This window comes from Rhodamnia argentea, chromosome 8 (assembly GCF_020921035.1).
Source record: "Rhodamnia argentea isolate NSW1041297 chromosome 8, ASM2092103v1, whole genome shotgun sequence".
Taxonomy (NCBI): Eukaryota; Viridiplantae; Streptophyta; class Magnoliopsida; order Myrtales; family Myrtaceae; genus Rhodamnia; species Rhodamnia argentea.
Genome location: NC_063157.1, coordinates 26,207,421 through 26,220,958, shown reverse-complemented (window position 1 = coordinate 26,220,958; position 13,538 = coordinate 26,207,421). Strand labels below are relative to the sequence as shown.

The 13,538-nt window shown below is 41.0% G+C and overlaps 2 protein-coding genes across 3 annotated transcripts; both read left to right on the top strand.

Moving 5' to 3' along the window:
* The first annotated feature begins 2,290 nt into the window (after window positions 1-2,290).
* On the top strand, window positions 2,291-7,394 carry LOC115738232 (lysine-specific demethylase JMJ30). 2 transcript variants are annotated; one of them, XM_030670803.2, is made up of 6 exons: window positions 2,293-2,866; window positions 3,787-3,996; window positions 4,419-4,553; window positions 4,686-4,829; window positions 5,413-5,505; window positions 6,903-7,394. In XM_030670803.2, exons 1-6 carry the CDS (start codon window positions 2,399-2,401, stop codon window positions 7,089-7,091), a joined length of 1,239 nt encoding a protein of 412 aa, XP_030526663.1. In that variant the 5' UTR covers window positions 2,293-2,398; the 3' UTR covers window positions 7,092-7,394. The 2 variants fall into 2 exon arrangements, with proteins under 2 accessions (XP_048140596.1, XP_030526663.1); XM_048284639.1 differs by lacking the exon at window positions 5,413-5,505 and having other exon boundaries at window positions 2,291-2,866.
* Window positions 7,395-8,977: 1,583 nt separating this feature from the next.
* On the top strand, window positions 8,978-13,538 carry LOC115738233 (uncharacterized protein YMR315W). Its single transcript, XM_030670806.2, has 12 exons — window positions 8,978-9,254; window positions 9,627-9,767; window positions 10,697-10,745; window positions 11,051-11,068; window positions 11,487-11,602; window positions 11,667-11,780; window positions 12,144-12,194; window positions 12,305-12,393; window positions 12,483-12,543; window positions 12,624-12,701; window positions 12,833-12,943; window positions 13,222-13,538. The coding sequence occupies exons 1-12, from the start codon at window positions 9,132-9,134 to the stop codon at window positions 13,348-13,350; spliced, it is 1,080 nt and encodes a 359-aa protein (XP_030526666.1). The 5' UTR covers window positions 8,978-9,131; the 3' UTR covers window positions 13,351-13,538.

Here is a 13,538-nt window from a genome sequence, read left to right as displayed (position 1 = left end):
GCATGAGACAGTTCCCATATTAAGAACTCATTTTTTTCTTTAAATGTTGTGTTGTTCAAAATACATACAAACATAGCAACCGAATAATCAAATTATCCACTGACAAAAAAAAAAATTATCCTTCTTGATACGAAGTACAAGTCATTCACTATCATTTTGCAGCTTCTATCCTAAATTCAAGTTGGTATTTCGTTTCAGCTCCACGTGCGGATGTTTATATTTTGTGACGCGTGGCTACGAGTATAAATGTTATCATCCACATGTTGGATGTCATCATCTTCTGTGACATTTTTTGCGTAAGAGTGAAATCTACGAAATTTGGGCTCAAATTTTTGAAAATTAGGTCAAACTAGCCTAATATAACCTTATTCTATTTTTAAGGTTTTTCTAAATTTGTTGTTATTTTTAAAAAAAAATTCCAATTTTTTTGAAATTTTTTATTTTTATTTTATTTTATTTTTGTTAGGTTGAGGGAAAAGTGATGAGAGTATTGAAAAGAATAGTGAGAAATGTGAAACTTCATTTTATTTTGCAATTCTTAAAAGTGATTCTTTTTTTTCGAAGCTAACTTTTTTTTTTTGTTCGGATTTTATTCTAAAACCGATTCTAATTCTCCGAAACCGATTCCGAGAACAAAATTAGAATCAAATTTATTTGCATTACCAAATGCAATTCTCATCCTTTTTTGTTTTCAAAATCATAATCAGAGAATGAGAATGGTTATTATGCAGGCCCTAAGACGAATAGCTTTCCCATATCGAATCACATCACACCTAGCTAAGCTCGGATATACAGTCCATCGTGTGAAACGAGCAGAACACTTTAGGCACCACAATTGATTACGGCTTGTTATGATCTTATCGGGATAGCGACTTGAGCTCTCGACTAGCTTGTACGCGAGATGCCAACCTTGCTTTCAGAGTTCCTAAGAGTATATTCACTATAACTAAGAACTTCTAGTACAAATCACCCTAACGCCACTCCCACAAACTAGTTGCATCTTTCCCTTTGCATCGCTCACTCCCCATGATGACACTATCAAGCTTCACTCACAACGGTACTCTAGTATGGTTGAAGGAAACTAATCTTCCGGTCTGCGACATCCTCCCCCACTCAATTTCGCAACATCCTCATTGCGGGTTGTTTTGTCGCTTCTTTGCACCACCCGGTACCATCAACATTGCAGTGGGGACTCACATGAATGGCACATGCTCGCCCAATAGAACAACCCCTCTCCATCAATAGTTTCTTTTGAGCAAAGGCCATTTGGGCTTATGCTCTCAAGTGGGGGCGTTTTGAGCCAACTACGCCTTTTTAACATCGCCCTTTTTTGCCCATAAAGCCCTTCCTACTTTCAGCTAACCAATGAAGGTTTCTTCTCTCGTTCAAAACGCGGTAGTAGACCCATTTTGAGATTTACAAAATCAATTCAAGAGCGTTATCCCTATTAAGTGAGGAATCAATTTCTTGCTTGTGCCCCCATTAGCATCCCAGAAGCATGTCGAGAGTCGCACTTTGTCTGAGGACATTTTGCTCCAGCGATTCACTCTCCGTCCTCGTGAGACCAAGCGGACCACATGTTTCCCCCGACTCACTCACCTACTGGAGGGTTCCCCGCTTCGATACTATTTGTCACGGGCCGATAAATTTGGTCGCGGAATTAGCCCGTCCGGCCCTTGGCAAGCCGAGAACACGCTCGATTAGTCTTCCTTCTCATGTTGTCCCATAAAACAATAAGGTAAATAACTTCCTCATATCCGATTGTATCACGCCTAATTAAGCCGGGATATATAGTCCATCGAGCGAGACAAGCAGAACAAGCTAATTTTGGCTCGCCATGGCATCATTAATAGAGCAGCATCAACTACCGATTAGTTTGTCACGATAGATCAATTACGCCTTTAGAGCTCTTTTAAGGATAAATTCATTATAACGTAGGACTCCTAAGTACAAATCACTATGACATCACTTTCATGAATCAGTAGCATTTTACTCCTATCCATCGCTCATCACATGACATCATCAAGCTTCACTCACAAAGCTATGCGAGTATGATTGGAGGACCCGGAACCTCCGATGACGTGGCACTCGCCGGTTCTGAAAGAGCTGATGGAGGGGAATCGCCACATTAAGATTTCAAATAAGAAGTCCCGCGCTTATCCACGTGTCACGTTATCAATGGACGCAGTGACGCGACGATCACACGCTGGAAATATCTTCCCCGGGTTTCCATGGAATCATGGGATATTTCCCATTTTCTCTCCGTACCAAAAAGCGCATGACAAATTGACAACCGAGAATCTCGCCGATATTTTTTTGCAACCTTTTCCCGTGGCGTCTCCACACTGCACTGCGCTTTTCCTCCCCTCCCTCACTCTGTCACCGACCGTCGCACCGGATGTCCCGCGGCGGCGCAACCAGAGGCCACCTCGAGACCCCGACCTTGGACCGGGAAGCCGCCGGCCTCCTCCGCGACATCTCCGAGCACGGGGGCTATGCCTACGCCGCCATGTCAGGCCCCGCCGCCGCCGGCGACGTGCGGGCGGCGGAGGCGGCGCGGGAGATGGCGTGGGAGCAGCTCCACTCCGGGCCCTGGCACTCCGTGCTCCCCGTGTGGCGCGACGCCTACTCCATGGCGTGCCTCCACGTGGCCAGGCTCCACTACCGCGGCGGCGAGCTCAAGGAGGCGCTTAGGGTTTTGGATTTGGGGCTCATCATGGGGGGGACGCTGCTGAGGAAGGACCTGGAGGCCGCCGTCGAGAGGTTGAGCGTGGAGGCGAGGGACGCTAGGTTTTTGGGAGGACAAGAGTGTGAGGAAGAGGGATTGGATAAGAGGCTGGTTCGTGAGGGAATCGACCTGGATAAGGTGAGGTTCGTCTGCGATTTTCTTCTCTATTTTTCGTGCTTTTATTTGATTGAAAAATGGCGGCATGCGGAGACGTGTAATATCTAATCTGTTCGTAATCGTATAATGTCTAATCTTAAGTTGTCTCTGATGTTAATTTTGATTGCTTTCAATGGATAATGCTAATTCTCTTGTTGAATGCACTTCATTTCTTTTTGTTCGAAAATGGCTTCTGAATGTGCAATGCTAATTTTGCAGCTGAAGTTGCTCCCATCATTCGTGTCTTGCTCTTTTACACTTACCCTTTTTAGATTAGATGTGTTCTTGCGTCCTGGTTTTGTTAGTGGTGTTCCAAGGTCCAGTTGAATCCTGTAGTGGTCCTTCACTTAGAAGTTTTGCCTGTTACCTGTGTTACCCGATTTGATTATCAGTATAATCTCTTACTCACTGCCCTTCTTTATATAAAGGCATCATTTTTGCATGGATTTTTATTAGGTCCTCAGTCAGTGTACGCATAATTTCCGCATCCCAGGTTAGATAGTTGATGTGTGGATAAACTCAGTTATCCAATTATCTTTAATTTTATTCTGGCTATTGTTATTCTGATTTTAGGTTTTGATGGAACAAGAAAGCATCTGGAAAGAATGCTCTAAAGTTGTGGATGGTTCCTTTTGTTTTGTCAAAAGTTAATTTGTTAAGTTGAAGATTGTGTCAATGAAATGTTGCCTTTCCTCTTGACATCTATTTCTATGCATTTGTTCAGTCGAAGTAAGCAGAAAGAATGCCTGCTCACTTCTCATCTCCTTTTCATAAAAGATTTTGTCCTATGTAGGTTTTTGCTATCACATCGCATGTAACGAAGTTGGCAATCTTCGTGGCGGCACTAGTAGACCAGAATCTGAAGTTTTTCTGACTGTTATCTTCTCCCTTTGAACTTGTAGGTGCTCCGGATATTGCCTATAAAATCTCTGTCTCTGAAAACTGTGGCTAGGAGGTCTGCTCTGTCCTTGGAGGGGTTCCTACGTGAATTTTTCCTATCAGATTGTCCAGTTGTAATTACGGATTGCATGTCTCAGTGGCCTGCCAGAACGAAGTGGAATGACATGGATTATCTCAAAACCATTGCTGGTGACCGCACAGTTCCAGTTGAGGTGATTAACCTTGTAGTGCCTGACCGCAACAATCACCCCCTTTTTCTGACAAAGAAGAAAGGGAAAAGAAAAGAGAGAAGGAGCTCTAACATGCATGCTCAGCAAGATTGCTAGAAAAATTTGATATTTGTCAATTGCTTTCAACTGGCACAGTGTTCATATCAGGAAGTGGTGTTAATGGCATTAAGAATCTTTAATTCGCAAGAATACTTAGTAGGTTTTAACATTAATCAACTCAACAATTGCTCATGCTAATAACTTTTGGACACATTTACCTCAAAGTTCACCTACCTGGGAATACCTCTTGGTTTGGATCCGCACTCGGTGCAATGTGGTTGGGATCCTTTTACGCAATGTCAAGTATATGCTAACCTGATTTATTCCTGTACACTGAAATCTGGTAAAGCTTTACCACTCTGCAGGTTGGAAAGAACTATCTATGCTCTGAGTGGAAGCAGGAGCTCATCACGTTTTCCCAATTTCTTGAGCGCCTACAGTCTAACGATCCTTCTGCGGCTGACCCTACATATCTTGCGCAGCATCCACTGTTTGATCAGGTACTCATGCTCCTTCATTATGATTGCAGGTGTTCCTTCAATTTCTATGTTGTGGCATTTGGATGCTTTTCTTCAAAGACTAGTTCTAAATGTTTGCACATTTATGTTGATTTCATTTGTCTGCTATTGTAGATAAATGAGCTGAGAAAGGATATTCTCATCCCTGACTATTGTTTTGCCGGGGGCGGAGAGCTAAAGTCTCTTAATGCTTGGTTTGGACCAGCAGGCACAGTGACGCCATTGCACCATGATCCACACCATAACATACTTGCTCAGGTGCTTTCTCTATCGTGAAGTAAATAGCAAAACTGCATTTGTTTCACAGACTGTAGACGATAATATTTTTTATTTTTCTTTCTTTCATTTATCGCGTTCAAGTAAATTTTATAGGAAGTTAAGATGCACTTAACCTTAAAGCTAATTGAACATCTGTCTCTTAGTTTATATTCATTACAATCAGGTTATTTGCTTTCCATTAGATCTAGGGCCATGATATGGTTTAGGACTTATGAGACATATAATCAAAGTTATCATATCCAGGTGCCAATCCTGATTTCAAAGTCTCCTTTTCTGAATAGTAATTGAAATCGAATAGCAAATAGTAACGTGACTCTTTAGAGGAAGGGAAGTGATTAATTAATCGCATAGTGCAAACGCTCCATTATCAAATACGTAATAAGAAAAATAAGTGATGTGGTTCAGCACTTCTGCCTGCAATGCCATAATGAGCTTGTTGTCAATGTGTCTATAAGTATGTGTGCCCTCATTTTGCTATTAGTGCAAAGTGGTGCTTTGTCAGAGTTGTCTTTCCTTTTTGTCTTCATTGCTGTTTGAATGAAGGATGATCTCTTTTCTTTAGGTTGTTGGTGCAAAATATATAAGGCTTTACTCTTCTTCATTCTCAGAGGAACTCTATCCACATAGTGAAACCATGCTTTGCAATTCTAGTAAGGTACTTTTTCTTCCATCTATATAGAATGAGTTAATTGCAAATATCTCCAACTTATTTGCTTTGTTGCAAATTGTTGCTCATATTTATCCTTGCAAATATACACCAAACCTTTCAAATCATCACGTCCCTCCAACATTCAATTTATGTTCCCTTTTTTCCCCTGCTTTCTGTGGAAAGAAATTCTCAAATGGATACTTTGTTCATTAATGATATTATTGTTTCTTCATTTATCAAAATTCACGCTGTAAACTAAGTCAAATAGCTTATTTAAAGAAGCAAGTGAGATTGAAAGAGAAAAGATCAAATAAAAACACAAAATTGATTAATCTACTATTCAAGTGGTTTGGAAATGATTGAAGTAAACTTCACTTTTCAGTTGGTTAGAAAGGAAAGAGCAGATGCATATGCAGACTATCTGTGGTTCGATGGGTTACTGATGATATGGTACGACCAGTCTAGAGTGCCTTCTCTTTCAGTCACACGTGGTGCTTAGACTACCTATTGCCCAACTGAAACCGTGTCCTTAATTTTGAAATCAAAAGGCAGTTAGAATCTGGCTGTACTTGGTTTTTCTGACCTTGCAAGTCTGTCAATCACATCAGATACCTAATGGTATCTAACAGAATGTGTTAATATAGTGAAAAAGTTTTCTGCTGATCTAGAACCGTCTTGATATGGCATGCTTGTCTTGAATCACCAGATGGATCACCATCATAATATCACCACTTGCATGAGCTATCTACAGTGCATTTCTTTCCTTGCATGAGGGCTTTTTTCCCCTTTATGTCCAAATAAGAGAGATGTCGCCAAAGTAGCTCTTGGCCTTTCAAGTGAGAGGATTGAAATGTTGGGAATGTGATCAAGGTGACCAAGAAACAACTGGTACATCCTCATCTGTACTGCAACTTTTCGACTTCTCTTGAGTACGGGCCTTATGATAGGAAAGCGATAGTGGTGTGGCCAAAAATTAGGACACATTCTGGGAAAATAAAACTTCCATTGAAGAGAAGCAAATGAAAGGCTTTCATAAAAATTTTCGTAGACAAGTGTCATGCTACTAGGCGAAGCAGTGAAATGCTGCACCCTAGATGGTGATAGTTCAGTAGCCAAAAGCATCACTAGCATACACTCTGACCTGAGTAGCATGCAACTGTGTGTTTTGGAGGCATTTAATTTCGTGAAAGCATTCTAAAGCTGGAGGTGGAATCCATTAGGTGAAAGTTTATAAAAATCTCTCTCTCTCTCTCTCTCTCTCTCTCTCTCTCTCTCTCTCTCTCTCTCTTTGTGTGTGTGTGTGTCTCTCTCTCTCTTTCTCTCATGTTTAGCTTTACTCAGTCCTTTGTCCTACTGTTTCATGCCTAAGTTTTCTTATATATCCATGGTGTTCTTGTTTCAAGGTTGATCTAGATGACATAGACGAGAAGGAATACCCCAAGTTTATGGGCTTAGAGTTTATGGATTGTATTTTAGAGGAAGGGGAGATGCTGTATATACCGCCGAAGTGGTGGCACTATGTACGATCTCTAACGACAAGCTTCTCCGTTAGCTTTTGGTGGAGCAAACCCGAAAGTTCCTCCGATTCGTGACATGGTATACTCCTTCTCATCCAATACCATTCTTTTGATATAGAGATCCGCGAACGCATACCTTAATATGCCCCTTAGAACATGGATGGTTGGGTGTGTAGAAACCCGCCTCCACAGTATCAGTACATGGAAGGACTTGTCAATGTATAGGCCATTGTTCTCAGACTTGTTAAACTGAGTGTAGAAACCAGAAATAGTAATATTTACAGGAAGGACTTTTTGTCTCTTGATTGTTCCATCCGTGGGGTATATGATTGGCCCGTTAATGGTATGGTCCTCCTGGTTTTATAATATATTGCTTTTGTGGTATCGGTCTCTCCTGCACCCAGAAAGAAGTTTTTGTGGTAGGAGTGTAGAGAGAGATGGATTTTACGTTTGGTTTTGTGAGTTGCCAAACATGCGTGCGTAGCACCAATCCGGTTCTGTCTCAATGAAACATTCCAAGTTTGCTTGCCCAACCAAACCTGCCATTGGTAATGGAGGACATGAAGTTGGCGTATTCATACTTAACTGTTCATTGGTTCAATCGGGGAACCTCAAAAGCTTTTTGGCCTAGCAGTGAACTGGTTGCCTGTCTTTTGTCGAGTCATGTGTTTGATTTATGTCACGAGCGGACCTCTGGATGGCCTCGTGCATAGTCTTCCTTGCGGTTGTATTTTGGTGGGGCTGTGACAAGGAGGGGCTCTCCAATCTCAAACAGTAAGGACGGGAGGTGCGGAGTAATTATGGCTCGAATCGAATATTTCTATCGAGTGTAAGACTTTTACGCTAACACCGAGAATGCTTCTTTCCATCCTTTTTAGCAAATGAAAAAAGTAAAAGAACAGGAAAACGCGAGCATCTCTGTCAGAGCAGCACATTGACGAACCTTCTCAGAAATTGCATGGGTGTCCACGAGCACATGCCATTTTTCCTTCAATTTGCTCCAAGATGCTATTATTTATCCAAGTAAGAAATGTAAACGTTCGCGTGTTTCGGCTCAGGTTTCGGTTCCTACCTCACTTGTTTCGGCACAGCAATATTAGATGGTATTTCCAGAATTCAGGAACAGAATAGGACGACAAACATGCTTTCAACTAACTTTGAGTGGGTGTTCTGTTGTTTCATCGGAATCCACAACAAAATATATTTCATCGAAATTCGTTCTTCGTCTTTTAAATGTGATAAACGGTCCTGTGGCGGTGCCGGACAGGGGAGATTTATATAGTTAGATATTCAACGCGTGAACTATGGAAAGATTCCGATGTAATCAAACAAAGGTGAACTCAAACGGAATTTGACGCAATGAGAAGGCTTAGAAAGTACAATTCTAAAGAAATCGAAACATAAAAGATTAGAAGAAATTACGCAACCATAAACCAGTCCGGAGTTTGACTCGACGGAGTGGCCTATAAAATGCAACTCCTACCAAAGGAACGAACCAAAGATAAACGTCGGATTTTGCCCCGTGAGAAGTTCCACGTAACCGTCGACGATCTTTAATTTCCTTGTATCGGTTCAGTTTTCTTCTCTGCTCTTTCAGAGCCTCCAAGCCGAGTCTTCAGGAGGCTGTTTTAATGTTCAGACAACTGCTAATAATGTTCTCCCGCCGGGCATTCGAAGGGAACAATATTTGTTGCTACTTTGTCCTCCTTCAAACTGGTAGCTAGTTGGACACGTGGCATCAACCCATATTATTGTCGATAGGCCTTCCAAAGTTCTTCAGATAGTCGATGCTTCAATGTGTTCCTCTCACGCGTGCGGCACGTGTCGATAGATAGATTATTTTGGGTGCCAACACCTATTTTGAAAGTTGGGTTTCTTTGTTGGATAAATTATTTAAAAGTTAAATATGCATTTTTTTTCTTTCGCCTTTCATTTTCTGAGGAATGCTCTTCCAGCATTCGTTCGCTATTTATATCTAGCGCGACCGAGGATTGATGGGCTCTCGTTTGATGGAATGACTAAAACATTTTGCGAGATTTCTTTCGAATCGATTCACGTTTTTTCCCACCAACAACGCACACCCAGATCCTGATTCGTGGGGAAGAGGAAGTCCGGATGGAGAAGCGAACCCAGATCGCCATTCTTGGAGCTGGCATCTTCGTGAGGACTCAGTACCTTCCGAGGCTCGCCGAGGTCTCTCAGCTCGTTCTTGTCAAGTCCATATGGAGCCGAACGCAGGTGGCGCTTCTTCTTCTTCTTCTTCTTCTTCTTCCTGATCTTCACCATTTGTGTTCGTGCCGTGTTTCGTTGCCTGAAGTAGAAGAGACAGAACTAGTGAACACGTAGTGCTTGTCTTAGCTTCCAGTGGGATGAAACATTGAATTGCGGATGCGAGGCTTAGCTCGATCAGACGCTTAAACCCGTTTGGATATTAGCTCTGTTTTTCAATCTGTATCGGATGTGGAAAATTCGTGCCAAGTGATCACTACACCTGTTATATTGGTTTGGACTGATCGGGAAAAAAAAAAGAGCGGAGAACTTGGCCCTGCATATGAGTTAATTGGCAGACCCTTTTGTATTCTTTGATTTTTTGATCTTTTGTTGTTGCAGGAATCGGCAACAGGTGCAGTCGAGATTGCACGGAAGCATTTTCCCGAAGTGGAGTGTAAGTGGGGTGATGAGGGTCTTGATGAGATCATCCGAGATGATTCAATACCGGCTGTTGCTGTTGTTTTGGCTGGACAAGCTCAGGTTCTCTTTTGCTGTTCTTCTATCCCACCATAATCAAAGATTTGGTAGTCCACAGTGTCGCTACCCAGAGTAGTAAATATCTCCTCAATTTGTAATGGGCATTCTTACTTTACTTGCAATGTTATCAGTGTGCACGATGAATTTGACAAAGATGTTTGGAGTAGGAGTGAGTTGAAAGAATGGCACAAGTACGTCCTACTTTAGTGTTGAAATTAAGTTGGTGATCTGTGGCTAATTCATGATTGATCACATTTCGTCGCCTTCTGAAAAGGCACGGAAACGAAGCCACATTTTTCATTCTTGCTTTTTATTCATTGCTATCTGATCCTAGTCAAGTGCTTCTGGAAGTATCTCGCAACGGTAACTTCCCCAAAATGTGGTAACATTCTAGTGGGAATGATCCTTTGGTAGACAAGGAATGCACATTCCGTATCAGATTTGATGGTTCTATGCTAATGCACGTTCTGTCTCAGATTTGATGGTTCTATGCTATGTCTAATGATTCTCACGGTAATATGTGCTCTGCAAGTTTCTCCAGCTAAATGAGATTATACAGAGTCAGGCAAAAAAATGAACGTGAGAATGCACAGAGGTTTAATGTTATTTTGGATGGTCATTGACTCTTCACCGTTCCCCTTTTTCTGCTATGCAATTTCTGGATTCCTTAACTATATACTACAAATTAACCAATCTTTGCCCATTGAGTCACATAATTAATAATCTGTTATTGGATGAAATTACATGTCCTGGTATTTCCAGAGAAGTGATGGGCTGAAGTATGAACTCTCGTTTGAAATGTAATAGGTACATATAGTTGGTTCTTGACATGAGCATGTGTCTTGTAACCCATCTTCATGCAACAAAATTTTCTTCAATCACTTGCTTCCACGTATTACATTTCCATTATGTCACTTAGGTAGTTTGTGCAGGTTGACATGTCGCTTAGGCTGCTGAAGGCGGGAAAGCATGTATTGCAAGGTGATTTATGTTTCAGATGGCACAACTAAGTTTCATGCCAATAGCTTTCTCTTTTTGGGGAAACAGAAATCTTTCAGTAAGTTTAGGTGACCAAGCATAGACTGAAACTCATGAAGTTTGCATCATGTAAATTTATAGCTGACTGTATCGGTTGAAGATATGTCAAACACAATTATTTATATATTGCGCGCGTGTTAGGCAGTATTACTTGCATACTTTACCTCCATTGTGTATACTGAAAAGGCCATTTTTTTCATTGTTTTGATGCGCTGAATCTCTTCCTGGCATACTCATTGGGTATGAAGAAAAACCTGCGGCTGCTTGTAAGTCAATGCTAAACTGGATCTATTTATTGTTTAGGTCATGGAGTCTCTTTTATCTTCAGTTCTTTTAGTCACTAAGTTTCAAGTCTATATTCGTCTTTGATAAGATAAATAACCTTTTTGATATGCATTAGCCATTGGGAATAAATGCATCTCGCATCCATTTTGGTTTCTTGAAATTGAGTTTACATCCAAGCGTTCATTTAACTTGTGACACTTTTCTCCTGTGTGTCATTTGTTGTGTATGGCGTTGGGAGTACAAACTCTTATTTCTGCATCTTACTCAATACCTAAAAGTTTCTATTGCAAATACCTGGTTATAGATAGAATTATCAGTGTCTCCAATTAATTGCAAGTGAAGTTGTATTTTGCAAAATCATGCATCAGTTACCTCTAAACTGTTGGTTCATCTGTGAAGCGACGACCGAGATAGAAATGGCACTATCAAGCTATAGAGCTCTTTGTGCTAGTTCACCCAACAAGCCTATTTGGGCAGTAGCGGAGAACTACAGATTTGAACCTGCTTTCGTTGAGGTACTTGTTGTTCTTTTGTTGATTTGCCACGGCTCTTGCAATACCCTTATGATTCTATCAACAGTGTAAAAAACTATTGCCTGATATTGGCGAGATGATGAATGTCCAAGTCATAGTTGAAGGATCGATGAACAGTTCTAATCCCTACTTTTCGAGTTCTTGGAGGCGCAATTTTGCGGTATGTGACTTTATCTTATTTCTGGTACTTATAATTAAACCATTTCAAAAGGATATTGTGCTTACAACATCCGAGGTGGTAATCGTGATTTACATTGGATTAGACATGTAATGTAAGGTTGGATCATGTCCCAATAACTTGCTAATGCCGAAGCTATTACTTTTGTATTCACTATGATTGAAGGATCACAACACATTAAACACAGCAATCTGGATTTCCAAAGGCTCCTTCGCTTGTTTATCATGGAATACTTTTTGAATCCGTATTCCCGTCTCTTCAATCGGAGGATTTTCTGAATCCGTATTCCCATCTCTTCAATTGGAGGTCAAATCTCACTTTGATCAATATGCTTCCTTAATGCAGGGTGGCTTTATGCTCGATATGGGAGTACACTTCATTGCAGGTTTAAGAATGGTAATATACCACTTCACTTGAAGTTATCTGCTGAAACTATAATGGGTTTTTTGCTGTCTTTTAACAGCAGTCTGTGGTTGGAATTCCATCAACGGTTAACTATCTTGCAGCTTGTTGGATGTGAGATAACCTCAGTTTCTGCTACAACTACTCATGTGGATTTGACTTTGCCGCCTCCAGATATTTTATCATCTTCCTTGTAAGTGTCTTGTGTACCTAGTAATTTTTATATGAGAGAAAACATATGTGGGTTCTTGACGGCCTTTACAATGAAACATTTCTCTGCAGTCAATTGGATAATGGCTGTTCTGGAGTTTTTGTGATGATCGTATCTTCAAAATCACCCAAGGCATGTCTCGAGCTGATAATCCGCTCTAATTTTAGCATATGCTATGATTAGTCCTCACTGATATGTTTCAGTGCCTCCAGATATTCTGGCGAGTTGTAGGCTTGAAGGGGACGCTGCAGCTTGAACGTGGAAGCCAGGATGGTCGACATGGTTACCTGGTATTCATAACTCACCTATGATCCATGCTGTATTCAAGCGATGCTAATCCTGATAGATGCTTGTTGCAAACTCTTATTCAAGTCAAACTTATAAATTTGTCATAATCTAACAAGTGATGCTGTTATTTCAGGCTACCTTGTATGGTGCCGATGGTCGAAGCAAAAGCACCTTCTATTCTTTCAATGGAGTGACCGAAGAATTAAAAGCTTTTATAAATGACATATCAAATATGACACTTAAGGTACTGGAAGATGATAACCTTCGCTGCTTCGGTTTATATACCCTAAAAAACTCTCTTTCGAAAAGTTCACCGTTCTCATTAAGTAAACATCTCGAAACCATGCACTGTCCTTGTTTTACTTTGCTAAGAATTACTTTATTAGGTGAGCAAGAGGACATCAAACTCTACGTGATCCCCTTCTGAAATATTCTCATGGGGATGTTCAATAGGCAGGCAGTGATCACAGACTGTTGCAGAGACCCAAAATTTTAACCTTTTGCTTTGTTGATCTGTTTCAGAAGGAGAGCGGATATGAAGCTGAGCCGCGGTGCTCTTATCTTGAAGGAGCCAGGGACGTTGCTGTTCTCGAGGCAATGCTCGAGTCTGGACATAAATGTGGAGAAGTAGTTTCGGTGAGAAAATTTTAGTGTGAAACTAGAACATTCCGGTTATGGACGAGATTGTAAACAGCTTATTGATTGTTGCTTCTCCGTTTCCATACGGCGAACTAGAACGATGGATGATTAAAGGCAAGATACCTTCGTATCAACTGTTATTGAAGACAACCTATTTGTGAGCAGATTTGGTGGAGGTAGTAAATTAGCAGTTTGGAGTA

What these genes read in the sequence shown, in the direction of transcription:
- LOC115738232 (XM_030670803.2), top strand. Translation starts at nt 2,399, where the DNA reads ATGTCCCGCGGCGGCGCAACCAGAGGCCACCTCGAGACCCCGACCTTG. An exon ending in AGGGAATCGACCTGGATAAG is followed by an intron (nt 2,867 to 3,786) that starts GTGAGGTTCGTC and finishes TTGAACTTGTAG; the next exon opens with GTGCTCCGGATATTGCCTAT. An exon ending in AGCATCCACTGTTTGATCAG is followed by an intron (nt 4,554 to 4,685) that starts GTACTCATGCTC and finishes CTGCTATTGTAG; the next exon opens with ATAAATGAGCTGAGAAAGGA.
- LOC115738233 (XM_030670806.2), top strand. Translation starts at nt 9,132, where the DNA reads ATGGAGAAGCGAACCCAGATCGCCATTCTTGGAGCTGGCATCTTCGTG. An exon ending in TTTTGGCTGGACAAGCTCAG is followed by an intron (nt 9,768 to 10,696) that starts GTTCTCTTTTGC and finishes TAGTTTGTGCAG; the next exon opens with GTTGACATGTCGCTTAGGCT. An exon ending in CTTGGAGGCGCAATTTTGCG is followed by an intron (nt 11,781 to 12,143) that starts GTATGTGACTTT and finishes TCCTTAATGCAG; the next exon opens with GGTGGCTTTATGCTCGATAT.